Source organism: Chroicocephalus ridibundus, chromosome 21 (genome assembly GCF_963924245.1).
Source record: "Chroicocephalus ridibundus chromosome 21, bChrRid1.1, whole genome shotgun sequence".
NCBI lineage: Eukaryota > Metazoa > Chordata > Aves > Charadriiformes > Laridae > Chroicocephalus > Chroicocephalus ridibundus.
This window is the reverse complement of record NC_086304.1, coordinates 1,370,240-1,393,790: the sequence shown is the minus strand read 5'-3', so window position 1 is coordinate 1,393,790 and position 23,551 is coordinate 1,370,240. Positions and strand designations below refer to the sequence as shown.

General features: G+C 69.6%; 3 protein-coding genes across 4 annotated transcripts; 2 read left to right on the top strand and 1 right to left on the bottom strand.

The window, feature by feature from the left end:
- The first annotated feature begins 353 nt into the window (after nucleotides 1–353).
- ATP8B2 (ATPase phospholipid transporting 8B2) lies at nucleotides 354–11,749 on the top strand. Of its 2 annotated transcripts, none has more exons than XM_063357300.1 (27): nucleotides 354–513; nucleotides 2,649–2,707; nucleotides 3,487–3,600; nucleotides 3,787–3,885; nucleotides 4,078–4,139; nucleotides 4,291–4,363; nucleotides 4,725–4,795; nucleotides 4,965–5,044; nucleotides 5,268–5,426; nucleotides 5,502–5,590; nucleotides 5,666–5,862; nucleotides 6,574–6,782; nucleotides 6,981–7,024; nucleotides 7,104–7,269; nucleotides 7,347–7,535; nucleotides 7,735–7,850; nucleotides 8,004–8,168; nucleotides 8,258–8,369; nucleotides 8,514–8,619; nucleotides 8,735–8,879; nucleotides 8,966–9,149; nucleotides 9,296–9,519; nucleotides 9,872–9,955; nucleotides 10,162–10,407; nucleotides 10,553–10,691; nucleotides 10,790–10,920; nucleotides 11,018–11,748. In XM_063357300.1, exons 1-27 carry the CDS (start codon nucleotides 483–485, stop codon nucleotides 11,303–11,305), a joined length of 3,582 nt encoding a protein of 1,193 aa, XP_063213370.1. In that variant the 5' UTR covers nucleotides 354–482; the 3' UTR covers nucleotides 11,306–11,748. The 2 variants fall into 2 exon arrangements, with proteins under 2 accessions (XP_063213370.1, XP_063213369.1); XM_063357299.1 differs by lacking the exon at nucleotides 354–513 and adding an exon at nucleotides 609–742 and having other exon boundaries at nucleotides 11,018–11,749.
- A 903-nt stretch (nucleotides 11,750–12,652) lies between these two features.
- Nucleotides 12,653–16,674, top strand: IL6R (interleukin 6 receptor). Its single transcript, XM_063357446.1, has 10 exons — nucleotides 12,653–12,800; nucleotides 14,206–14,457; nucleotides 14,543–14,666; nucleotides 14,798–14,982; nucleotides 15,078–15,238; nucleotides 15,336–15,480; nucleotides 15,561–15,604; nucleotides 15,738–15,816; nucleotides 15,907–16,015; nucleotides 16,109–16,674. Exons 1-10 carry the CDS (start codon nucleotides 12,704–12,706, stop codon nucleotides 16,287–16,289), a joined length of 1,377 nt encoding a protein of 458 aa, XP_063213516.1. The 5' UTR covers nucleotides 12,653–12,703; the 3' UTR covers nucleotides 16,290–16,674.
- A 1,755-nt stretch (nucleotides 16,675–18,429) lies between these two features.
- SHE (Src homology 2 domain containing E) lies at nucleotides 18,430–23,257 on the bottom strand. Its single transcript, XM_063357505.1, has 6 exons — nucleotides 22,261–23,257; nucleotides 21,452–21,578; nucleotides 20,323–20,631; nucleotides 19,703–19,853; nucleotides 19,447–19,566; nucleotides 18,430–18,988 (listed from the first exon to the last, which is right to left on the bottom strand). The coding sequence occupies exons 1-6, from the start codon at nucleotides 22,654–22,656 to the stop codon at nucleotides 18,802–18,804; spliced, it is 1,290 nt and encodes a 429-aa protein (XP_063213575.1). The 5' UTR covers nucleotides 22,657–23,257; the 3' UTR covers nucleotides 18,430–18,801.
- Between the last annotated feature and the right edge of the window lie 294 nt (nucleotides 23,258–23,551).

Genomic DNA, 23,551 nt, shown 5'->3' with positions numbered 1-23,551 from the left:
CCCCCATGGGCTGCCCCTGGTGCCCCCCGGGGCCGCCTCTGACCCCCCAGGACCCTCCCCGGACCCCCCCGGGGATGCCCCTGGTACCCCCCGTGGCTGCCTCTGACCCCCAGAGCGCCTCCCCCCCAGCTTCCCGGGACCCCTGGTGCCCCCCCGGGGCTGCCTCTGGCCCCCCAGGACCATCCACGGGACCCCCCGGGGCTGCCCGGGACCCCCGGGGTTGCCCGGGACCCCCGGGGTTGTACTCCGGGATCCCCCCGGGACCCCCGAGGCCGCCCCGTCCCCCCGGGGCAGCGCTCGGTCGCCGCCCGCCTTTCCCCCCGCTCCCCCCCCCCCCCCCATCACTTCCGCCGCCGACCGGCGCCGCCGCGGCCATGGGGCGCTGAAGCGGCGGCAGCGGCAGCGGGAGCGGGGCCGCACCGGCCCCGGCACCGGCCCCGGCCCCCGCCGCCCGCTCCCCATGGGCTGCGGGGCCGCGGGCCATGGAGCGGTGCGCGGCCCGCCGGGCCCCAGGTGAGCGGGGCGGGGGCCCGGTAGGCCCCGGTAGGCCCCGGTGGGCCCCGGTGCGGGCGTTGCCCCGGCAACGCGGCGGAGCGGGGCGGGGCGGGAGGGCCCGGGCCCGGGGCACCGGCAGCGGCAGAGCGGGATGGCGCCGCCGGGGCGCGCCGCGGCCCCGCAGCCATGACGGTGCCCCGGGAGATGCCCGAGAAGTGGCCGCGGGTCCGCGGGCCCGGACGGGCCGGTGGGTGCGGGGCGGGCGGGCCTGCGGCGGGGCCGGGCCGGGGGCCTGGGTTGTGGGGGGGCAGGGTCTGGGCTGGGGGTGCAGGATCTGGAGGTCCTGGGCTGGGGGTCTGGGAGCGCAGGGCTGGAGGGGTCCTGGGGGTGCAGAGAGAAGTATGGCTGGAAGTCTGGGGCCGCAGGGCTGGGGGGCTGGGGGTGCAGAGAAGCAGGGCTGGGGCCTCAGGGCTGGGGATCTGGATGTGCAGGACAGGGGCTGGGGGTGTGGAGAAGCAAAGCTGGGGGGCTGGGGGTGGAGGACGGGGGCTGGGGGTGCAGAGAAACAGGGCTGGGGGGCTGGGGGTGCAGAGCTGGGGGGCTGGGGGTTCAGATATCCAGGGCTGGGGGGCTGGGGCGTGGAGAAGCAAGGCTGGGAGTCTGGGGGTGCAGGGCTGGGGGGCTGGGGGTTCTGATATCCAGGGCTGGGAGTCTGGGGGTGCAGGGCTGGGGGTCTGGGGGTCTAGGGGTGCAGCTGAGCGGGGCTAGGGGTGCAGGGCTGGAACAGTCTGAGGGTTCAGGTATCCAGGGCTGGTGGTCCAGGGGTGCAGAGAAGCAAGACTGGGGGTGCAAGATCTGGGAGTCCCGCGCTGGGGGTCTGGGAGTGCAATACCGGAGCGGTCTGGGGGTCTGGGGGTGCAGAGAAGCAAGGCTGGGGCTCTGGGGGTGCAGGGCTGGGGGTGCAGAGGAGAAAAGCTGGGGTTCTAGGGGTGCAGGTTTTGGGCTAGGGGTGTGGGAGTGCGGCCCTGGGGGGCTGGAGGTGCAGGGTTGGGGGGCTGGGGGTGCAGAAGAGCAAGGCTGGGTCTCGGGGTGCAGGGCTGGGGGCCTGAGGGTCTAGGGGTGCAGCTGAGCAGGGCTGGGGGTGCGGGGCTGGATGGGGTCTGGGGGTGCAGAGAAGCAAGACTGGGGGTGCAAGATCTGGGGGTCCTGGGGTAGGGGTCTGGAGACCTGGGGGTGCACAGAAGTAAGGCTGGGGGGTCTGGAGCCGCAGGGCTGGGGATCTGGGGGTGCAGAGGAGCAGGGCTGTGGGTCTGGGGGTGCAGGACAGGGTCTGGGGGTGCAGCTAAGCAGGGCTGGAGGGGGCTAGGAGTGAAGATATCCGGGGCTGGGGGTGCAGATAAGTAAGACTGGGGGTGCAGGGTCCGGGGGTTCTGGGCTAGAGCTGCGGCAGTGTAGGGCTGGGAGGGGTCTGGGGGTGCAGAGAGGCAGGGCAGGCCATCCGGGGGTGCAAGACGGGGGCTGGGGGTGCAGGTAAGCAGTGCTGGAGGGTCCGTGGGTGCAGAGAGGGGAGATCTGGGGGTGCAGAGGGGAGATCTGGGGGCACAGAGGGGGGAGCTCTGGGGGTGCAGAGGGGGGATCTGGGGGTGCAGAGAGGGGAGATCTGGGGGCGCAGAGGGGGGAGCTCTGGGGGCACAGAGGGGGGATCTGGGGGCACAGAGGGGAGCTCTGGGGGTGCAGAGGGGGGATCTGGGGGTGCAGAGGGGGGAGATCTGGGGGTGCAGAGGGGAGATCTGGGGACACAGAGGGGGGAGATCTGGGGGCACAGAGGGGGGAGCTCTGGGGGCGCAGAGGGGGGATCTGGGGGTGCAGAGGGGAGATCTGGGGGCACAGAGGGGGGAAATCTGGGGGCGCAGAGGGGGGATCTGGGGGCACAGAGAGAAGATCTGGGGGCACAGAGGGGAGATCTGGGGGTGCAGAGGGGAGATCTGGGGACGCAGAGGGGGGATCTGGGGGCACAGAGGGGGGAGCTCTGGGGGCACAGAGGGGAGGTCTGGGGGCACAGAGGGGAGATCTGGGGACACAGAGGGGGGAGCTCTGGGGGCGCAGAGGGGAGGTCTGGGGGCGGGGGGCTGACGGGGCGCACTGTGTTGCAGAGGAGGAGAGGCGGGTGCGAGCCAACGCGCGGGAGTACAACGAGAAGTTCCAGTACGCGGTGAGTGGGGTGACCGAGCTCCGTCCCCGGGGGCCTCGTCCCACGGCTCGGGCAGGTTTGGGGGGGCTGGGGCCTGCGTCACCGTCTAGGTCAGCGGGGTGGGGGGCGGGGGGGGCAGTTATGGCTAAATATAGATGTTTGTCCCGGAGAAAATTGTGCTGACGAGCCGCTAACGCTAACGGAGCTCTGTGGTGGGGACGGCCTGGGTGGAGGGGGGCATGGCACGCTCCCGTGGAAGAGATGCAACCCCCCCCCGCCATCCTCTGCTGGGGCCTGAGCCCCCCCCAGCTCTGCCTGCACCCCTGCCTGGTCCCCTGATGATGCGGTCCTGTGTCTGGCTAATTAACGAGCTTCCGGAGCCGCTGGGGGAGGGGCACCGCTCACCTTGGCCTCCCCCTCCACGCTGGAGGTTATTTCTGGTTCCTCCAGACCGGACCCTGCCCCGGCCTCGCTGTTGGGGGGGCGGGAAACAGGGGGTCTGGGTTGGGGTGACCCTTGTTGGGGGCCGGGTGCTGCCAGGGTGCGCAGGATGCTGCCGCTGGAGGAGGCTGGTCCCCGGGTACCGGCTGGTGACCGAGGCGGAGGAACGGGCTCCTTGGGGAAGCTGCCATGGCGTTAGAGCAGGGGCAGGAGCTGGGGGGCGGGGGGGGCCGGGCTGCTGTCCAGAAATCCCAAATTAGGGGCATGGTGAGCTGCAGCCCTGCCTCCAGAGCGACGCTGGGGGGGGGCACGGGGCCTCGGCAGCTCCTGAACACCCTTCTTGCCCCGTCCGTCCCCAGAGCAACTGCATCAAGACCTCCAAGTACAACATCGTCACCTTCCTGCCTGTCAACCTCTTCGAGCAGTTCCAGGAAGTGGCCAACACCTATTTCCTCTTCCTCCTCATCCTGCAGGTGAGTGGTGGGGGGTCCGGGGAGGCAGACGGGGCCCCCCCACGCTGTCCTTCCCTGGCTGGGCGGCCGGGAGGGCTCAGGGCACCGTCCTGCCCCTGGGAAGCGGGGGGTTTGGCACCCTCGGGCAGGGGTAGCGGGGGCCTGGGGGTGGCCTGGTCCCCTCCAACTCCCGCTCCCTGTCCCCAGCTGATCCCGCAGATCTCGTCGCTCTCCTGGTTCACCACCATCGTGCCTTTGGTTCTTGTCTTAACCATCACAGCTGTCAAAGATGCCACCGACGACTATGTGAGTGGTCCCCCACACGCCCCTCTACCCGGGCTGGCTGCCCCCTGGGCATGGGGAGCAGGGGCTGGGCAGGGGGGCTGTGACCCTGGTGTGGGTGTGCGGTGCCCGGGGCCGTGGCGTTTGGAGGGGGAGGGGTGCGGGACCCCGTCCCCAGAGGGGCTGACGCCGCTGTCTCTTCTCCTCCGCACCCAGTTCCGCCATAAAAGCGACAACCAGGTGAACAACCGGCAGTCTCAGGTGCTGATCGGCGGAGTGTGAGTGTCACGGGGACGGGGCGGCCGGGGAGGGGACACGGGGCCCTGTGGGCCACGGCGCAGTGCTGCAGGCAGGGGCAGAGGGCAGTGGGGCAGGGGAGAAGTGGTGCTGCCAGCTCCTGCCTAACTCCACTCTGCTGTCCCTCTGCAGCCTCCGGCAGGAGCAGTGGATGAACGTCCGTGTCGGAGACATCATCAAGTTGGAGAACAACCAGTTTGTGGCGGTGAGTGTGGCCCCAAGACGGGCACGTTCCCGGGTGGGCGGCACACAGGGACAGGAGCACGGCATGGTGCTGCGCCCGCTCTGCTTTCGTGCTCCTCCATCACCTCCTGGGGTGGAGATAGCAGGGACTTTCTAGCCTGGAAGTTGCATTTAGGTTGGAGCGTTTGAGCTCTGGGGGTTTGGCTGATGTGGGCGCTTCAGGCGATGGTGTCCGGGCCAGGGTGCCAGCAGCACCTTGCTAAGGACAACATGGCTCCAGGGACCCCGCTGGCCCCTGGCATCCGAGGGTCAGGAGCTTCCCTGGGGAAAGGTGCAGGGGAGCCCCAGTGTCAGCATGATTCTTCACGTGTCTCTCCCGGCAGGCTGACCTCCTCCTCCTCTGCAGCAGCGAACCCCATGGGCTGTGCTACATAGAGACCGCAGAGCTGGATGGGTAGGTAGCCCCCGCTCGCCTCGGGTGGCAAGGGAAGGCGAGAGGTAGGAGTGAGAATGGGCTGCGGACAGGGCAGGAGCCACCGGGGACCTGAAACTGTGGAGCCTCTGCCAAAGCCCTCCCTGCCAGGCTGTCGCTAACCCCGCGCGTGGTGCCTCCTTGCCCGCAGAGAGACCAACATGAAGGTGCGGCAGGCCATCCCCGTCACCTCGGAGCTGGGTGACACCAGCAAGCTGGCTCGGTTTGATGGTGAGTGCCCGCGACCGGTCCTCTACGAAGGGGCGGCCCCTGGGTTTCCTTCTCCATCACCTGGCCTGGCTCCACCCTGGAGAGACCAGGACCATCCACGCGGTGGTGCGGTCCTGTGGCTTGAAGCGGATCTCTGGGGAGGTGGGGACGGTGCTGGGAGCACTGGGATGGAGCTGGCCACGTGGAGAAGGCACGTTACAGCCGAGCCATCCCCTGCGCCCAGGCGAGGTGATCTGTGAACCCCCCAACAACAAGCTGGACAAGTTTGGCGGGACGCTGTACTGGAAGGAGAACAAGTATCCCTTGAGCAACCAGAACATGCTGCTGCGGGGCTGCGTCCTGCGCAACACTGAGTGGTGCTTCGGCCTCGTCATCTTTGCAGGTGGGCTGGGACGGCCACCGCCGCCACACTGTGCGGAGGGCAGAGACCCCCGCTGACGCGCTCCCCTCTCCCCAGGGCCTGACACGAAACTGATGCAGAACAGTGGCCGGACCAAGTTCAAGCGGACGAGCATCGATCGGCTGATGAACACGCTGGTGCTCTGGGTATGGGGAAGGTGGATCCCGGGGAGCCCTGGCTCTGGTCTGGTTTGGGCTCTGATGGCCTCTCCTTGTCCCCAGATCTTCGGGTTCCTGGTGTGCATGGGGGTGATCCTGGCCATCGGCAACGCCATCTGGGAGCACGAGGTGGGCGTCTGCTTCCAGATCTACCTGCCCTGGGACGAGGGGGTGCACAGTGCCTTCTTCTCCGGCTTCCTCTCCTTCTGGTCCTACATCATCATCCTCAACACTGTGGTGCCCATCTCGCTCTACGTGAGGTAGGGCAGGGGCCGAGGGGCTGGGGGTGTGCGAGGGGCAGGAATTAGGGGTGCCCTCTGGGGAGGGGAGACGGGGATGGAGACCCACGGGCAGAGCTGTGTGCGTGGGGTGGGCGCGGGCTGCTGTCAGGGTGACGGGCCACGTCTGCCCTCGGGGATACCCCAAGACCTGAGACCCCACAGGTCCCTCGGGGCCCCCCCGGCTGTGTCTGTCTGGCTGCTCGTCTCTCCCTGCCCTGGCTGCATGCTGGTTATTTTGCTCTGCCCTCCTGCAGCTCCCAGGCTCCTGCACTGTCCCCTTCTCTCTCTCTTTTAATTTCTCTCTCTTTTCGTTCCCCAGCATGGGTTCTGTCACCCTTAGCCCCGAGGTAAGAACGTGTCGCCCCCACCCCTCCCACTAGCTCATTGCTGTCTGCCCTGGGGGCCGGGGAGGGGGTTTGGGGCGCGTAGGTGTGTGAGATGCCCGGGTAACCCCCATCGGTGCCAGGCCCTGCGTCCCCAGCCCTGGCTTGGCGGTGGCTGTCGGTAGGAGCGGGTGTGGGCCAGCCCCGGGGACGGGCGCGGGTGCTGGCAAACAGCGTGGGAGCCCTGGGTGCCCCAAGGCGCTTGGGGGTCCGGGGTGGGCGGGTGTGTGTGTGTGTGTGCCCGTCGCTGGCTCAGCAGAGCCTGCTGCCCTGCCCCGGTGACACCCGGCTGTCCCCCCCCCTGCAGCGTGGAGGTGATCCGTCTCGGGCACAGCTACTTCATCAACTGGGACAAGAAGATGTACTGTGCCAAGCGCCGGACGCCAGCCGAGGCCCGGACCACCACCCTCAACGAGGAGCTGGGGCAGGTGGAGTACATCTTTTCCGACAAGACCGGCACCCTCACCCAGAACATCATGGTCTTCAGCAAGTGCTCCGTGAACGGGCACAGCTACGGTGAGCGCAGGGCAGCAGGGCCGGGCTGCGGGTGCGCCAGCTCCCCTCCTGCAGACCCTTTGGGGCAGCCGGGGGACGAGGGCGCTCAGCTGTAGCGTTGTGGGGCTGCCGCTGCCCCGTGGGCCCCCTGGTCATGGCTGCCAGTGGAGCAGCAGCGTTGGGTCCCTGTGCCGGTTAACTCCGCGCCCCGGTTCACAGGTGACGTGCAGGACGTGCTGGGTCACAAGGCAGAGCTGGGAGAGGTAAGGGTGCCCCGGGGCCGAGGACGGTGCCGTGCCTGGCTGTGCCGCAGGGGGGTAACCCCGTCTCTTCCCCTGCCAGAGGCCAGAGCCAGTTGACTTCTCCTTCAACCCGCTGGCGGACCCACGGTTCCAGTTCTGGGACCCCAGCCTGCTGGAAGCCGTCAAGCTGGGAGACCCCCACGTGCATGAGTTTTTCCGCCTGCTCTCGCTCTGCCACACCGTCATGTCCGAGGAGAAGAGCGAAGGTGGGCGCAGAGGGCAGGACCTGTCCCTGCATGGCACAGTGCGTGACGCCAGCTCTGACCCCCCGTGCTGTCCCCAGGGGAGCTGTATTACAAGGCTCAGTCCCCGGACGAGGGAGCGCTGGTCACGGCTGCCAGAAACTTCGGTTTCGTGTTCCGGTCCCGCACGCCCAAGACCATCACGGTGCACGAGCTGGGTCGAGCCATCACTTACCAGCTGCTGGCCATCTTGGATTTCAACAACATCCGCAAGCGCATGTCTGTCATCGGTGAGGTCCTGGGCACGGCACAGGGGCTGTGGGGCTGGGAGGGCCGCAGTGGGGCTGGGGCTCGGTGCAGTGTGCTGGGGAGCAGCCCCGCGCAGATGGCGCTGTGATGGTGGAGGCATCGTAGCGTCATGGCTGGGGGTTGGAGTGCGATTTGCTCCTGTGCCCCTGAGCCAGGCAGCTTGTTCCCTGCTCCCCGCAGTCCGCAGCCCCGAGGGCAAGATCCGACTGTACTGCAAAGGGGCTGACACCATCCTGCTGGAGCGCCTGCACCCCGTCAACCAGGACCTGACCAACGTCACCACCGACCACCTCAACGTGAGTGGGGCAGGGTCCTGCGGGCAGGGCTGGGAAAGGAAGAGGGGCTGCCCAGAAGCACGGAGCGTGGCTTGTGTACTGTCCTGGGGGGCGATCGGGGTCTGGGGACACGGTTGGGGGTCTGCCTGTGCGCCCAGCTCCGGCCGCTTGCAGGAATATGCTGGCGAGGGGCTGCGGACGCTGGTGCTGGCCTACAAAGACCTGGAGGAGAGTTACTACGAGGACTGGTCGGAGCGGCTGCACCGAGCCGGCAGCGCTCCCGAGGCCCGTGAGGATCGCCTGGCTCGGCTGTACGATGAGGTGGAGCACGATATGATGGTATGTGGTGGGCTGGGGACACTGCGGGGGGGGTGGGAGGCAGCTGGGGGGCAGCTCTTGGTGACCTCCTGCCTGTTTGGGTCCCCTAGCTGCTGGGAGCCACGGCCATCGAGGACAAACTGCAGCAGGGTGTCCCTGAAACCATCGCCATCCTGACGCTGGCCAACATCAAGATCTGGGTGCTGACGGGGGACAAACAGGGTGAGGCAACGCTGGGGTGGGGGTCTGGGCTGGCCGGAGACGAGGACATTCGTGGGCTGGATGCCACCTGCCTGGGGGGCGGTGGGACAGACACTCCCCCGTCTGAGCTGACCCTGGGCTCAACCCCGGGTTTTCTGTCCCCAGAAACGGCTGTGAACATCGGCTACTCCTGCAAGATGCTGACGGATGACATGACGGAGGTTTTTGTTGTCACGGGCCACACTGTGCTGGAGGTGCGAGAGGAGCTCAGGTGAGGGTCGGGGGGCAGGGCTGGGCAGAGGACACAGGGGGGGCTGGCGCGGGGGAGCTGGGGGATACAGAAGTGCCCTGAATCAGGGCCCCCTGACCCCTCTCTTTCTCCGCAGGAAAGCCCGGGAGAAGATGATGGATGCATCACGCTCCATGGGCAACGGCTTCTCCTACCAGGAGAAACTCTCCTCCTCCAAGCTCACCTCTGTGCTGGAAGCCATCGCGGGCGAATATGCCCTGGTCATCAACGGGCACAGCCTGGTAGGGACCTGGGAGCACCGGGCTGGACGGGGCACCGTGCCCAGCTGTGGGCCGTGCCCCCCACTGTCCCCCCGTTCTGCTCGCAGGCCCACGCGCTGGAGGCTGACATGGAGGTGGAGTTCCTGGAGACGGCGTGTGCCTGCAAGGCCGTCATCTGCTGCCGCGTCACGCCTCTGCAGAAAGCCCAGGTGGTGGAGCTGGTGAAGAAGTACAAGAAAGCTGTGACCCTGGCCATCGGGGACGGGGCCAACGATGTCAGCATGATCAAGAGTAAGTCCTGGGATCTGGGGAGCCGCAGGAGGGACAGGTCCCTCCTTGCACCACCCCGGGGCCTGTGGCAGCCTCTGTCCTTGCCCCTCTGTGCCTCGTGCTCCTGGCAGAGCCCTCCTCACTCCACGTGTCTCTTCCCTCCCCAGCTGCCCACATCGGGGTGGGCATCAGCGGGCAGGAGGGCATCCAGGCAGTGCTGGCCTCCGACTACTCCTTCTCGCAGTTCAAGTTCCTGCAGCGCCTGCTCCTGGTGCACGGGCGCTGGTCCTACCTACGCATGTGCAAGTTCCTCTGCTACTTCTTCTACAAGAACTTCGCCTTCACCATGGTCCACTTCTGGTTTGGCTTCTTCTGCGGCTTCTCGGCGCAGGTGCGTTGCTGGCCCCTCGCGCGCGGAGTTGGGGAGGGTTTGCCCGTGGGCCCCCCGCCCTGTGCAGAAGCGTGTCCTGGTCCCCAGGCTCCCTGTGGGGCCCCATCCTGGCCAGCAGGCACAGCCTGGGATTCCTCTGGAGCTTGTGGTGGGTGCGAGGAGCCCGTGTGGCCGGGGCTGCCACGTGGTGGCAGCAGCACCTGGTGCCGCTCGGGGAGGGCACCCACAGGGGGCTGGCAGTGGCTCTCCCGTCCCTGCAGCTGCGGGGACGCGGGGATGGTTGGGACACGAGGATGGTTGGGACACAGGGTGGGCAGGTCTCGCGGCTCCCTGAGCGCTTCATTCCACGCAGACCGTGTACGACCAGTACTTCATCACTCTCTACAACATCGTCTACACGTCGCTGCCCGTACTCGCCATGGGCGTCTTCGACCAGGTACAGCGGGGGGGTGGTGAGGGGGGTCCCTGGCTGCGCGAGGAGCTGGCCCCGCTCCCCTGCGTGGCCCACCCTGCGGGAGGAAGGGCTGCCGGGTGCCCGGGCTGGGCTGTCGTTGTCCCTCGGCCGGTGGTGGAGGCCGGCCCGGCTCCGGCAGTGCCTGCCTGGGGCTGGAGGGAGGTGCCCAGAGTGCCCTGTGCCCCCAGGACGTGCCGGAGCAGCGGAGCATGGAGTATCCCAAGCTGTACGAGCCCGGGCAGCTGAACCTGCTCTTCAACAAGCGGGAGTTCTTCATCTGCATCGCCCAGGGCATCTACACCTCCGTCCTCATGTTCTTCATCCCCTACGGCGTCTTCGCTGACGCCACCCGCGACGATGGCGCCCAGCTGGCCGATTACCAGTCCTTTGCCGTCACCGTCGCCACCTCCCTCGTGATTGTCGTCAGCGTGCAGGTAGGGACGCGGCTGCTTGGCTCCGACCCCTCACCTGCGGCACAAAGGGCAGGGTGAAGGTTTGAGTCCCATCCTGCCCTGCAGCCGTGCTCGGAGCAGCGCGGCCGTCCCCGGAGCCCTGCCACCTCCTTCCCCTCTCCACCAGATCGGGTTGGACACGGGCTTCTGGACGGCCATCAACCACTTCTTCATCTGGGGCAGCCTGGCTGCCTACTTTGCCATCCTCTTTGCCATGCACAGCGACGGCCTCTTCCAGATGTTCCCCAACCAGTTCCGCTTTGTGGGTGAGTCACAGGGGGGCTGCGCGATGTCCCCCCCCACCCCGCAGCAGGGTGCTGTCCCGGCTGAGCCCTGGCTGCATTCGTGCTTCCCCCCCCTCCAGGTAACGCGCAGAACACGCTGGCCCAGCCCACGGTCTGGCTGACCATCGCCCTCACCACTGTGGTCTGCATCATGCCCGTCGTGGCCTTTCGCTTCCTCAAGCTGGACCTGAAACCCGAACTCTCGGACACGGTGAGAGCGCGTGGCCGTGGGGACGGAGGACGCGGGGTCGGGTCCCCTGGGGGCAGGCGGTTCTGCGGATCCCTGACCCCGTCCCCCCTGTCCCCAGGTGCGCTACACGCAGCTGGTACGGAAGAAGCAGAAGACGCAGCACCGGTGCATGCGGCGCGTGGGCCGCGTGGGCTCGCGCCGCTCCGGCTACGCCTTCTCCCACCAGGAGGGTTTCGGGGAGCTCATCATGTCGGGCAAGAACATGCGGCTCAGCTCCCTGGCCCTCTCCAGCTTCGCCGCCCGCCCCAGCGCCGGCTGGATCGAGACCCTGCGCAAGAAGAAGGGCAGCGACAGCAGCGCCGCCGGCAGCCCCAGCGCCGCGCCTGACAAGACGCTCAAGGTGTGAGGCTTGGGGCGCGCCAGGGGGGGTGGCGTCCCCTCCCGTGAAGCCAGGGACACCCCCCCTCGCCTCCTTCTCTCACTGTGGCTTGCAGGGGCGGGGGGGGGGTCCCGTGGTGGGGAGCGGAGGCCGTGTGGGCCCAGGTGCTGCGGTTTGGAGGAGTCTGGACTGTTGCGGTGTAACCAAAAAAAAATACTCTTCCCCGTCCCTGGGACCGACGGACGGACGCACGCTGTCCCCAGCAGCCCCCCCGCCCCCCCCAGGCTGCTCCTCTCTCAGTATTCACCTCCACGGAGCGCAAATACCCCATCACACGCGAATGTATCATGCCAGAGCCACCGCTGCGGGCAGGCGCAGGGGGTCCAGGGGGGCTGTGACAGCGCCCTGCCCCCTCCCCTGCCCCTCACCCACGTGTCTTCTTTTTATATATAAAAAAAAAAAAAAAAAAAAAAAGGGGGGGGGGGAACCAAAACAAACACAAAAAAAAAAAAAAAGGAAGGAAAACCCCTCCAAGTTTACGGAGTTTACGGAGCGACTTCTTTCTCTCAGCGTTGGCAGGGCTGGTTACGGAGAGAGCGCCGGGGTCCAGTGCAGGGGGGCGAGGGGTGTCACCGTCCCCTGTCCCCCCCCCCGGCCGCCGGGGGGGCCGGGGGAGCCGGGTGGGAAAGGGGAAGCGTTCCCCGGCTCCTTCCTGCTTTCTGCGGGAAGGCGGGGGGGGGTTTGCAGGCCGCCGTGATTCACTCCCACGCCGGGGTCTTGCACAACCCTCAGCCTCCGCTTCCTCCATCCTCCTCCTCCTCCTCCTCGCCGGCTCCCGGGGGTCTGGACCCTCTCCCGGGGGGTGCGGGTGGCCATCCCCCCCCTCCGGGGGGTGGGGGGGTCCCGGGGCCGCTCTCCCCTTGATACCAAAGAGGAACCCGTTCAGGACGGGCTCTGGCGAGGGCCGGAGTCCATTTTTGGGGGTGTTTTGGGGGTTATTTTGGGTTGGGGGGGGGGGGGGCGAGGATCGGGGCGTCTAATTTATTACACGTTTCTATATTGCGAAATTGTATCATTTTATGGGTCCACAGAGAAAAAAAAAAAAAAAAAAGAAGCAAAACCCAGCTTTTTTTTTATAAAAAAAAAAAAAAAGAAAAAAAAATACGTTCTGAGCAGCTTTTGCCGTGTCCTGTGTCCTGCGGGGGGGGGGGGGGGGGGGGACGGTCGCAGGTACGGGACACCCCGGGGGGGGGGGGGGGGGGGGAGGCTCGTGTCCCCCCTCCCCCCGTGGCGGCCCCGCCCCGCCCGGGCGCACGTGCTGCCGCCGCGGAGCCGCCCCCCCCCCCCCCCCCCCCCCCGCCCCGTCCCGGTTTCACAACCGCGGGCACCGGCCGCGCCGATGTTTTCCTGGCCGGGGCCGGGCGCATGGCGGGGCCGCCGCTCCCCGCCGCGCTCCTCCTCCGCCTCCTCCTCCTCCTCCTCCTCTTCGCCGCCGCCGCCGGGCGGCCCTGCGGCCCCGCCGGTGAGTGCCACCGGCACCGGGGGGGCGGGAGCGGCGGGATCCCCCCCGGCCACAGCCGCCACCACCCCCCCCGGCGGCGGAGCTGCCCCGGCTCCGGCGCCTCGGCCGGGAGCGGGGCCCCGCGCGGGGGGGGACGGGACACACGGTTCCCCGAGCGCCCCGGGAGGGCTCCGCCGGGGCCGGGGAGAGGGGCGGGGGGGGTACGGGGCACCCCGGGTGGGGACTGGGGCTGGTGCTGGATATTTTGTACTGGGTACTGGTTACTGGGTAGAGTGGGGGCTGGTACTGGGTGCTGGGTGTTGGGTACTGGGGGCTGGTACTGGATATTGGGTGCTGGCTGGGTACTGGTTACTGGGTACAGAGCGGGGGCTGGTACTGGATATTTTGTGCCGGGTGCTGGTTGGTTACTGGTTACTGGGTAGAGTGGGGGCTGGTGCTGGATATTTTGTACTGGGTGCTGCTGCTGGGTGGGTACTGGGTGCTGGGTGTTGTATACTGGGTGCTGGTACTGGATATTGGGTGCTGGCTGGGTACTGGGTACAGAGCGGGGGCTGGTACTGGATATTTTGGGCTGGGTTCTGGCTGGTTACTGGTTACTGGGTACAGAGCGGGGGCTGGCACTGGATATTGGGTGCCGGGTGCTGGTTGTTGTCTACTGGGTACTGAGTGAGTACTGGATATTGTGCCCTGGGTACTGGTTATTGGGTACTGGTTATTGGGTACTGGGTACTGGATATTGCATACTGGGCAGGTGCTGGGTACTGGTTATCGCGTACCGGGTGCTGGCTGGGTGCTGGGTACTGGTTACTGTGTACCGAGTGGGTGCTGGGCGCTGGATATCATGTGCTGGGTGCGTTCCCGGCAGCGGGAGCCGATGGGAGCTGCAGGTCCAGGCTGGCCGCTGACCTTTGCAGCCGGAGCCGGGAGAGCTGCCCCCGGTGGCCTCCCTGGCCCCAGCCCAGCCTGGCCCGGTGCCACCGGGCCAGCCCGGCCACTTAACCCCTCTGGCTCCAGGTCCCCGGACCCCCTGGGACCCCCAGCCCGCGGCTTTCCCGGAGCCCCGCTCCCAACTTGCCATTCCCCACGCTTAACTTGCCATTCCCCACGCTGCCCGGCCGTGTCCCACCACCGGACCCCTCTCGCACCCTGGCTGGGTGCTGCGGTGGCCGGTCGGTGGCGGTGCCAGGGGGGGTCTGTGTGCCGGGGGGGGGCCGGCGCCTGCCTGGGTGGGGAATCACTGGCTCAGCAGGAGCTGCCGCTCGCTCCGGCTCGGTGCCTCCTGCAAATATTGCCACTGAGCGGCCGCTGGGCACGCGGGAACAGATGGTGGGGTGTCCCCCTCCTCTGGGGACGCCCGTGGAGTCTTGTCTCCGTCTCCTGACCCCCCCTTTCGTCCCCCCCGCAGGGCTCTCGCGGGACACAGTGCTGGGACGCCTGGGAGCGAACGTCACGCTGACCTGCTGGGACGAGGAGCCGGCGAACGTCACCGTGTCCTGGCAGGTGGAGGAGCGGGGGGCGGCGGCGCTGGGGGGCCACAACCGGCGGCTGGCGGAGGGCAACGCGCTGCTCCTGCGGCGCCTGCGCTACGAGGACTCGGGGCGCTACAGCTGCTCCGTGGGGGGTCGCCCGCTGCGCTCCCTGCGGCTGCTGGTGGAAGGTGGGTCCGCGCCGGGGCGGGGGCTTCCCTCGGGGCATCACCCGGTCTGGCGCCCCCCGTCCCCCAGCGCCTCCCTGCCTTGCAGAGCCCCCCGAAACCCCCCGCGTCTCCTGCTACCGGCGGAGCCACGACAAAGACGTCCTGTGCGAGTGGCCGCAGCGGGTGAAGCCGTCCCCGGGGACGCGGGCGATGCTCTGGGTGAAGCGGAGGTGAGCGCCCTCCCGGTACCTACCTGGGGCCGGGACCCCACGGCACGGGGGGCGGGGGACCGTCCCTCCCCACGGACCCTTGCCCCGTGCCCGGTGTGTGCCACAGCCCCGGACGAGCCGCGTCCCCGCAGGTTCGCGGCTGAGAACGCCACGGGGCAGCGGTGCCGCTACTTCTCCAAGGCGCGGAAGTTTGTTTGCCGGGTGAAGGTGCCGCCCGGCGTCGACGACACCAAACCCCTCGTGGTGTCCACCTGCGTCAGCAACGGTGCCGGCGGCTCGGCCGGCGAGGACAGGATCATCACCCTCAGCAGCATCCGTGAGTGCTGCTCCCCTCCTGCCGGGGGCTGGGGCTGGCCGTGTGGCCCGGTGCCAGGCCCTGACCCCCCCCCGCCCCGCTTCTTTCCCTGGCAGTGAAGCCCGACCCCCCCCTCAACGTGACGGTGGAGGCGGTGGAGAAGGCGCCGCAGCGGCTGCGGGTCAACTGGTCCTACCCCTCCTCCTGGGACCCCCGCTTCTACTGGCTCCACTTCCAGGTCCGCTACCGTCCCGAGCCCGCCCAGACCTTCACGGAGGTGAGACCCCCCCTGCTCCGCGTCTCCCCCAACGTGGGGCTGTCCCCTCGCCCCGGCGAGGCTGTCCCCCAGCCCACGCTGCCCGTGTCCCCTCCAGGTGGACCAGGTGGTGACGACGTGGCTGGACATCCGTGACGCCTGGCGGGGGACGCCGCACGTGGTGCAAGTGCGGGCGCAGGAGGAGTTCGGCCACGGCACGTGGAGCGAGTGGAGCCGGGAGGCAGTGGGCACCCCCTGGACAGGTAGGAGGGGGACATGTGGCCCCGAGGCTGGGGGCTCAGCCCGGGGACCCCCAGCCTCACGCTCTCCCCTCGCCTTGCAGACCCCAGGGACCTCACCTCTGAAATGGCGCTCTTCAGCTCGCAGGTGGGACTCGGCCTCAGCCACGGGGGGACACGACGCGCTGCTGGCTGGGCCTCGTGTCCCTGTGTGGGACAAGGGGCCACCAGCGCCGGGGGGGCTGCCCTGTCCCATTGCACCCCTCTGCCTTCTCTTGCAGTTCCCCGTGGAGGATGGCACCTACTGGGTGACGCTCCCCCCTGAGCTCTTCATGGAAGATGCTGCTGATGACGCTGGTGGTGAGGAGGGGGCCCTGGGTTGGCCGTGGAGGGGCCGGGACCCCCACGTCCCTCGTCCCCACAAAACCCGTCCCCCCCCCTCTGCCGCAGGGGCTGTCGTGGAAGCCAGCGCCAGCTCCATAGCGTCCCCCTACGCCTTCCTGGTGGCCGGGGGGAGCCTGCTGCTGGGCATCGCCCTCTTCGTGGGCATCATGGTGAGGTGAGCGCCCGGGGCTGGGGGACACACCGCGGCGGGGCGGGGGGGGTGCTCCACCTGCCCCCCCTGACCCGGGACTTGCTCTCCCCTCCGCAGGTACAGGCAGACTTGGCAGACGGGCCGGCGGCGCGGTGCCAAGCTGGAGGGCGAGGGGCAGCACGTGCTGGTGCCCCTGAGCCCCCCCAGCCCCCCGCTCAGTGACACCCCCCTGCTCTCGTCCCCGGCCCCCGGGGCTCTCCACGTCACCAACTTGGACTATTTCTTCTCAGGGCAGTAGCCAAGGGCTGGACACACTTGCTGGCGCCTGCGGGTCAGGCGGGGGGGTCCCTGACCCTGGCGGGGTGGGGGGGGTCCCGGGGCTGGGATGGAGCCCTGAGAGCAGCCTCCCCACCCCCCTATCCGGGGGGTGCCAAAACTCACCCCTATGGAGAACTGGCTGGGGGAGGGGGGGCCCTCCAAGATGGGTCCCGGGCGGGGGGGCCAGCTCCGGGGCCGCGGCCAAGCCGGGGTGGCCGGGGGTGAAGGCGCTGGGAGCTCCTCGGCCGGGCCGGAGCGTGGGAGCGGGGCCGGGCTCTGCCCGCGGGGCCAGGTTTTGGGGGTCCCTCGGGGAAGGGCGTAGCTCCCGCAGTGCCGCGGGTGTCGGGGCCGGGGGGGGGGGGGGGCCTGGCTGGATCAGCCCCATCCCCCCCACCGTGTCGGGGAAACGTGGCAATAAATGCCTCGGATTTGTAACGGAGTGGGTGCTTTGGGGGGGTGGGGGGGCGTTATGGAGGGGTCGCTGCAGCCGCCCTCCCTGGGGAGTGACTCCAGGGGGTGTGGGGGGGGTGAGGCTGGGCTGTGCCCCCCCCCCCAAGTCCGTGCAGCTCGCTCTGCCCCCTGACCAGGCCCTGTACCCCAGGCTGTGTGTCCCCCCCATGTCACCGAGTGCCTCCCAGGCTCTGCACCCCATGCTGTGCCCCCCCCCCCCCCATGCCACATACCCCATGCCATGTACCCCAGGCCATACCCCCCCATGCCACCGAGTGCATCCCAGGCTCTGCACCCCATACTGTGCCCCCCCCCGCCATGCCATGTACCCCCTGCCACGTACCCCAGGCTCTGCACACCATGCTGTGCCCCCCCCCTCGCGCCCCCAGGCCATGCACCCCATGCTGGGCCATGTCCCTCCCCTCCCATGCCACCTACCCCCATGCCAGGTACCCCAGGCCATGCCCCCCCCCGCCGTGCCACACACCCCATGCCATGCTCCCCCCCGGGGCTGTGGCCCCCGTGCCAATGAGTGTCCCGTCCCCGTCCCCCCCCCCCGGCCATGCCACGCTGGGTTGTGCAAGGCCCCCGGGAGCTGCAGCTGCACCCGGGCAGGAAACCGCAGGGCGAGGGGAGCGGGTGCCCGGGCTCCCTGGGGACGCCGCGTTCCCCCCGTCCCGGCCGGCCCCGCTCTATAAAAAGCCTGGCAGGATGCAGATGTGCGGGTGGGGGGAGCCCCGTACCCCTGCCCCCCGAAACCGGGGTGGCTCCGCCTGGCACGAGACCGGGGTTTGAGTCACCCGTTTCCACCCTCCCGAGAAGCTCGGTGACCCCTCGGGGGCGGACGGGGCGAGGGGCCGGATCCTGGGGTCAGCCCTCATGGTCCCCCCGACCCCAAAAAGCTGCCCCGGTTTCGGGCAGCGCTGTGGCCCCCCCACGGCACTGGGCAGGGAAGGGGCTGGGTGACTCACTGCACCCCTGGCAGCACCCCCACCCCGGGCACCCGCCTGTCCCAGCACCCCCAACCCCACTACGGCCCCCCAGCCCTTCCAGACCCCCCCCCCAAATCCCTTCCCCATCCCGGCCCCTAGCTCCAGCCCTTCCAGACCCCTCCAATCCCTTCCCCATCCCAGCCCCCAGCCCTGTCCCTTCCAGGCCCCCCAGCCCCATTGCAGCCCCCAGTGCCGTCCCTTCCAGACCCCTCCCAATCCCTTCCCCATTGCAGCCCCCAGCCCTTCCAGACACCTCCAATCCCTTCCCCATTGCAGCCCCCAGCCCTGTCCCTTCCAGACCCCCCCCAGCCCCATTGCAGCCCCCAGTGCTGTCCCTTCCAGACCCCCTCCAATCCCTTCCCCAACCCAGCCACCAGCCCCATCCCTTCCAGAACCCCCCCATCCCCATCACAGCCCCAAGCCCCGTCCCTCCAGACCCCCCCTCAATCCCTTCCCCATCACAGCCCCCAGCCCTGTCCCTTCCAGGCCCCCCAGCCCCATTGCAGCCCCCAGTGCCGTCCCTTCCAGACCCCTCCCAATCCCTTCCCCATTGCAGCCCCCAGCCCTGTCCCTTCCAGGCCCCCCCCCAATCCCCATCACAGCCCCCAGCGCCATAACTTCCAGACACCCCCCCCCCATCCCCCCTGCAGCCCCCCAGGACCACCCACCTCCCCTCAGCCAACAAGTTTATTTTACTACTTCGTTACACATCCCAATCTTGCTGTGACCCCCCCGCCCCGCCCCGGCCCTGCCTCGCCCCGGAGGTGGCCGCGCCGTGGGTCGGCTCCGGCACAGGGTGGGCAGGATCCGTCCCGGCACAAAGGGCGGCCGCAGCCCTGCCGGAGTCCAGCGGCGGGCCAGCGGCCACCGGGCAAGAGCGGGGTCCCCACAGGGCTGGGGACGCCACCGAGGGCCGGGTGGGGGGGGGGTTCCTCCGCTGGACCCTTCCCCGCAGCACGTGGCGATGGCCGAGGCCGGACCCTGCCCCACGCCCTGGGGTTGGGGGGGGTCGCGGGCCAGTCGTGGGGCGGGGGGGGGCATCAGTGGGGGCTAATGCAGCTTGCAGTGGACGGGGTGCAGCAGGGCCATGTGCTCGGCCCCCTTGAAGGGCAGCTTCTCGGTGGAGTAGTAGTGCACGACCTCGGGGACGCTGGCGAAGACGCCGCTGGCCTGGCTGAGCGTGTACTTGTTGTCCTTGGTCTGGGCCACGATGATGTGGACGCAGCCCTGGCTGGTCCTGGGTGGGTGGGTGGGTGGGGGGACGTCAGCAGTGCCGCCAGCCCCCCACCCCCCCACCCCGTCCCCGGGCGCCCACCCGCCCCGCGGCCAGGGCCGCATCCACCCCTGTTTGTTCCCGTCCCGCTCCGATTGTTTCGGCTCCAGGGGCTCCGCTTCCTCAGGAAGGAAACGCCACCGGCGCTCCCGACAATGCGCCGGGGAGGGGGACGCGCCGCCCCGTCCACCCCCCCCACCACCCCACGGCCCCAGCACCGCGCCAGGATGCCTGGGTCCCCCCGTGGGGTCGGGGGGTGCCACTCCCCACCCCCACCCCCCCCACCAAGGACCTGGGTGCTCCCACCCATCAGGGCACAAACAACCTGGGGGGGCTCCTGCTGCGGCTTCCCTCCAGGGTGAGACCCCCCCACCATCACCACGCGCTGGGACATCCCCCCCCACGACTCTGTGGCCACTCACTTGAGCGCGATGGAGTACTTGCCGCTGCCGGTCTCGCTGGTGCGCACCAGGTAGCCGGCCTCCCGGCACGCCTGCAGCCGGCTCTCGGCCTCGGCCCGCGTGATGGCCCCGTGGTACCAGCTGCGAGGGGGGGGGGGACACCGGGGGGACACTGAGAGGTGGCAAAGCCCCAGACACCCCCCCCACACACACACCCACCCACCCCCATTTCCCCCCCCCCCCCGGCTGCCGCACGCGGCTCAGCCCGGCGACTCACGGCTGCTTCTCCAGTGCCAGGGCAGGGTCCACCCGCTCCCCCTCGCCGGGCTCGGCGCCCGCCGGCTTCATCATCTTGGGGGTCCAGCTCTTCTGGCGCAGGTGCTGCCGCGGTGCCTCCTCCTTGGGACGCTCCGAGCCCTCAAACTGGACTGGGGGTGGGAATGGGACGAGACGTGAGCCCCCAAAGTCCCCTCCATGTGTCCCTGTCCCCAGCCTCGGCACCTGTCCCCATCTTTGTCCCCTTCCCTATCCTTGTCCTCTTCCCCAGACCCAGTCCCATCCTCATCCCCTGCCCCCTCCCCATCTTTGTCCCCCTCCCCAGTCCTATCCCCATCCCCATCCCCATCTAGTCCAACCCCTTGCCATGCTCAGGGACACCTCCCACCAGCCCAGGTGGCTCCAAGCCCCGTCCAACCTGGCCTTGAACCCCTCCAGGGATGGGGCAGCCACAGCTTCTCTGGGCAACCTGGGCCAGGGGCTCACTGCCCTCAGCACGACAAATTTCTTCCTTAGATCTAATCTAAATCCACCCCGCCTTGCCCTCGCACTTCAGGCCTTACTAACGTCTGTCCCCGTCCCCATCCGTGTCCCCGTCCCCATCCGTGTCCCCGTCCCTACCTGACAGCGCTTTGACGATCTGCTCCTTCTTCCACTCCCAGGGCTGCTCGTACTCGCCCGCCGGGCGCTCGTCGTTCTCGGGCAGTCGCCCGTCCCCAGCCCTCGCCCTGCGCTCCGGGGTCCCCCCGGCCACCCCTTCCCCGGGCTCATAGGGGGTGTCGTAGAGCTGGGGACCCTTCCCCACCGCTTCTTTGCCTCCCGGCCACTTGGCCGCCTCCGGCTTGCCGCCCCCCTCCCCGGGCTCGCCAGGGCCGTCCAGCAGCAGGATGGCTTTGACCAGGGGGTCCTTGGAGCCCCGACGGCGGATTTCTGCAGGGAAGAGGGATGAGGGGTGAGGGAGAGGGCTGCGCGTCCCCCTGACATCCCACCGCCTGCCCTTGGGGAGGGATAAGCGCCGGGGACCCCCTGCCCCATAGCGGGGACACCCCATTGGGAACAGGCTCGGGAGGAACCGGAGCAGGATGGGGCCCATTCTCGTGGCGCCTGGGCGGCTGTCACAGCCCCAGGGCCGGGCACGGACCCACGCCGGTGGGGCAGGATGCGACACCCCACGCTGGAGCTCAGCCCCCACAGGAGGCCACCCCAGGGGGGTTTAGGCCCCACACACACACACCCCGGCCCCCCACTTCGCCCCACGGCGCCAGGCTCCGCCAAACAGCCCGGGCTGCCCCGCACGGAAAAAAACCATCAGCAGCAAATCTTTTATTTCCAGCTTCCGGCCGAGTCAGTTCCTGTTGTTCTGGCCAGCTGGGCGGCCGCCGCGCCGGCCAGGGGGTCGCTGCTTGGGGGGCACGGCCGCGGGGGGGACCCTCGGGGGTGTGCTGTATCCCCCCCACACACCCCACAACCACCCCGGGACAGCTGGGTGGCATCGAGGGCTTTGCACTGTCCCCACGCACCCGCGGGGCGATGGCGGCGGGTCGTGGCACCGGGCGAGGGGCCGGCGGGCACAGGGTCAGCGTCCGGCCTCGCGCCCGCTCCTTATCTGGCCCCGCGCAGCCGCAGGAAGCGGCGAGCGGTTTTCCTGTTCCCGGAGCCTCCCGCGCCGGGCGGCTCCGAGGGCGGCCGCGTGCTCCCGGCCGGGGGAGCGGTGCCAGCCGCGCCACCGCGGCACCGGGGCGGCACGTACCTGTGATCATCTGCTGGGCGTCGTAGGGCTCCATGTAGCCGTCATTCTCCCCCAGGCGCTCGGCCTCCCGCTGCCCCTTGGTGCGCTTGGCGTCGTAGGGGTCGGCGTAGTCCTCCAGGATGATGACCTGGGGAAGGGACGGGCACCGCCGGCCTCAGGGGGCTGCCGGGGGTCCCACCGGGGGTGGTGGAGTGGGAGGGGGGGGGTGGCGGGGATGACACCGGCGCAGAGGCAGGCTGGGGACGGTGTGGTCCCCGGGAGGGAAACAGCAACTCATCTGGGGTGGATGGGGCCACGCCACCACCTCACGAGGATGCAGCGGGTGGCACCTTTGGGTGGGGGCAGCACCCATCCCTACGCACCCCAGCGGTGGGGAGAAGCCAGGTGGGGGGGTGGGGGTGGGTCGGGGATCTTTTCAGGTGACACCAAACATACCCCCACCCCCCCCCCCGCGACTGGCTCCCAGCCACCCCGGGGCTGTGTGGGGTGAAAGTCCGGCTTCCCAGAAAAGCTTTACGTCAGCCTTTGTTTAACCAGCGGCAGAGTGCCGGGGTCAGGGTGGGATGGGACACGGTGGGACGCAGTGTTGGGGGGGTGGGGGGGGCCCAGCGAGCGCTCCCCCCACCACCACCCGGAGCGGTGATGAAGGGCGGTCGGGACGAAGGGAGCTTTGAACGGGATTTGAAGACGGCAGAGCCGGGCGCGATGAAAGGCCGGGGTTAGCCGGGCTAATGAGCTGGAGCCCAAAGCGGTTAAAGCTGTCAGTGCGGCACGCTCCCCCCCTCCCAGTCCTCCCAGTCCCCCCTTACCGTCTCCGTCTTGGGGGTCTTGCCCTTGTCCTGCTCGGGGGCAGGCAGGCCGGCGGGCGGGGGGGCCGGGTACCCCTTCCCGTTCTTCTCATGAGCCTCCACCTTGATGAGGCGGTTGATGTAGGTGCCGCAGGATTTGGGGGGTCCCTCGGGCGTAACCCCCTCCACTCGCGAGTTCTTCCGCATCTTCCCGGTGGCGGCCTGGAGCAGACCCTGCAGGTTGTCCCGCGACAGCCGGCCACCCCCCTCCTTGCCACCCCCCGGGCCGGCCCGGCAACCCCCCAACTCGGCGGCCGAATTCTTGCGGCTCTTGCCCAGGCTACCGCTGCCCGGCCGAGCCCTCTCCGAAACCGTCTTCAGGTTGGAGGGAAACTCCTTGAACCACTTGGCCGCCATGGGGCTGGGGAGGGGCAGGGTGCCGCGGCCCCCCCGGGGCTCCTCGACGCCCCACGGCCGCCCTGCCGGCTCAGGGCCGGCTCAGCCGGGGGGCACGGGGCAGCCCGGCTCCCCCCAGCCCTGGGAGCGGGACCCTCGGCGGCCGGGGGCCAGCCCGGGAGGGGGGATACGGGCAGGGGGGCCGGGGCCTTCGCCCCCGGCGCGGGCAGGGGGCTCCAGGCGTCCTTCGTCCCCGCGGGGACGGCTGGCGGGTCCCCAGGGGTGCCGGTTCCCACGTCCCGGGGAGGTGACCGCGTCTCCCCGGGGGTCCCTGGCCCCGGGGAAGGGTCCCGGGGGGGGCCGGTGTCTCAGCTCCAGCGATGGGACGAGTCGAGGGGTCTCGCCGGGCGTCCGGTGGGTCCGGCCGGGGCAGCCCCGGGGCGGCTCCGAGGGTCCTCTGCCCCCGGGGAAGGGGCCCGGGGGGGTCTCTCCGTGCTCCGGGGGGTCCGGCTGGGGCCGGGCAGCCGGGGGGTCCCGTCGCGGCTCCTCGGCGGGGCCCGTCTCCGGGGGCGGCGGGGCTGCAGGGGGGGGGGGTCAGGCCGGCCCGGGGGGCCCCATGCGGCGGCGGCGGGACGGGACGGGACGGGACGGAGCCGGAGGGGCCGGAGGGGGCGGCGGGGCCGGCGCTCCCCGCCCAGATCCGGAGGGGGCGGCCCCGGGGGACGGCGCGGCACCGGCCGGGCGGGCGGCCCCCGGCCCCGGCGGCCTCGGGGAGCCCCGGCCCCGTCCTCCCCGGGCCGGGATCTCCATCCGGCGGCTGCCGGGGGATCCGCGGTCCCCCCGAGAGCGGTGGGGCAGAGGCGGGGGGGGCGGGGGGGTCCCGACCCGCTGGGGCTCGGAGACCTCAGGCCCCGGC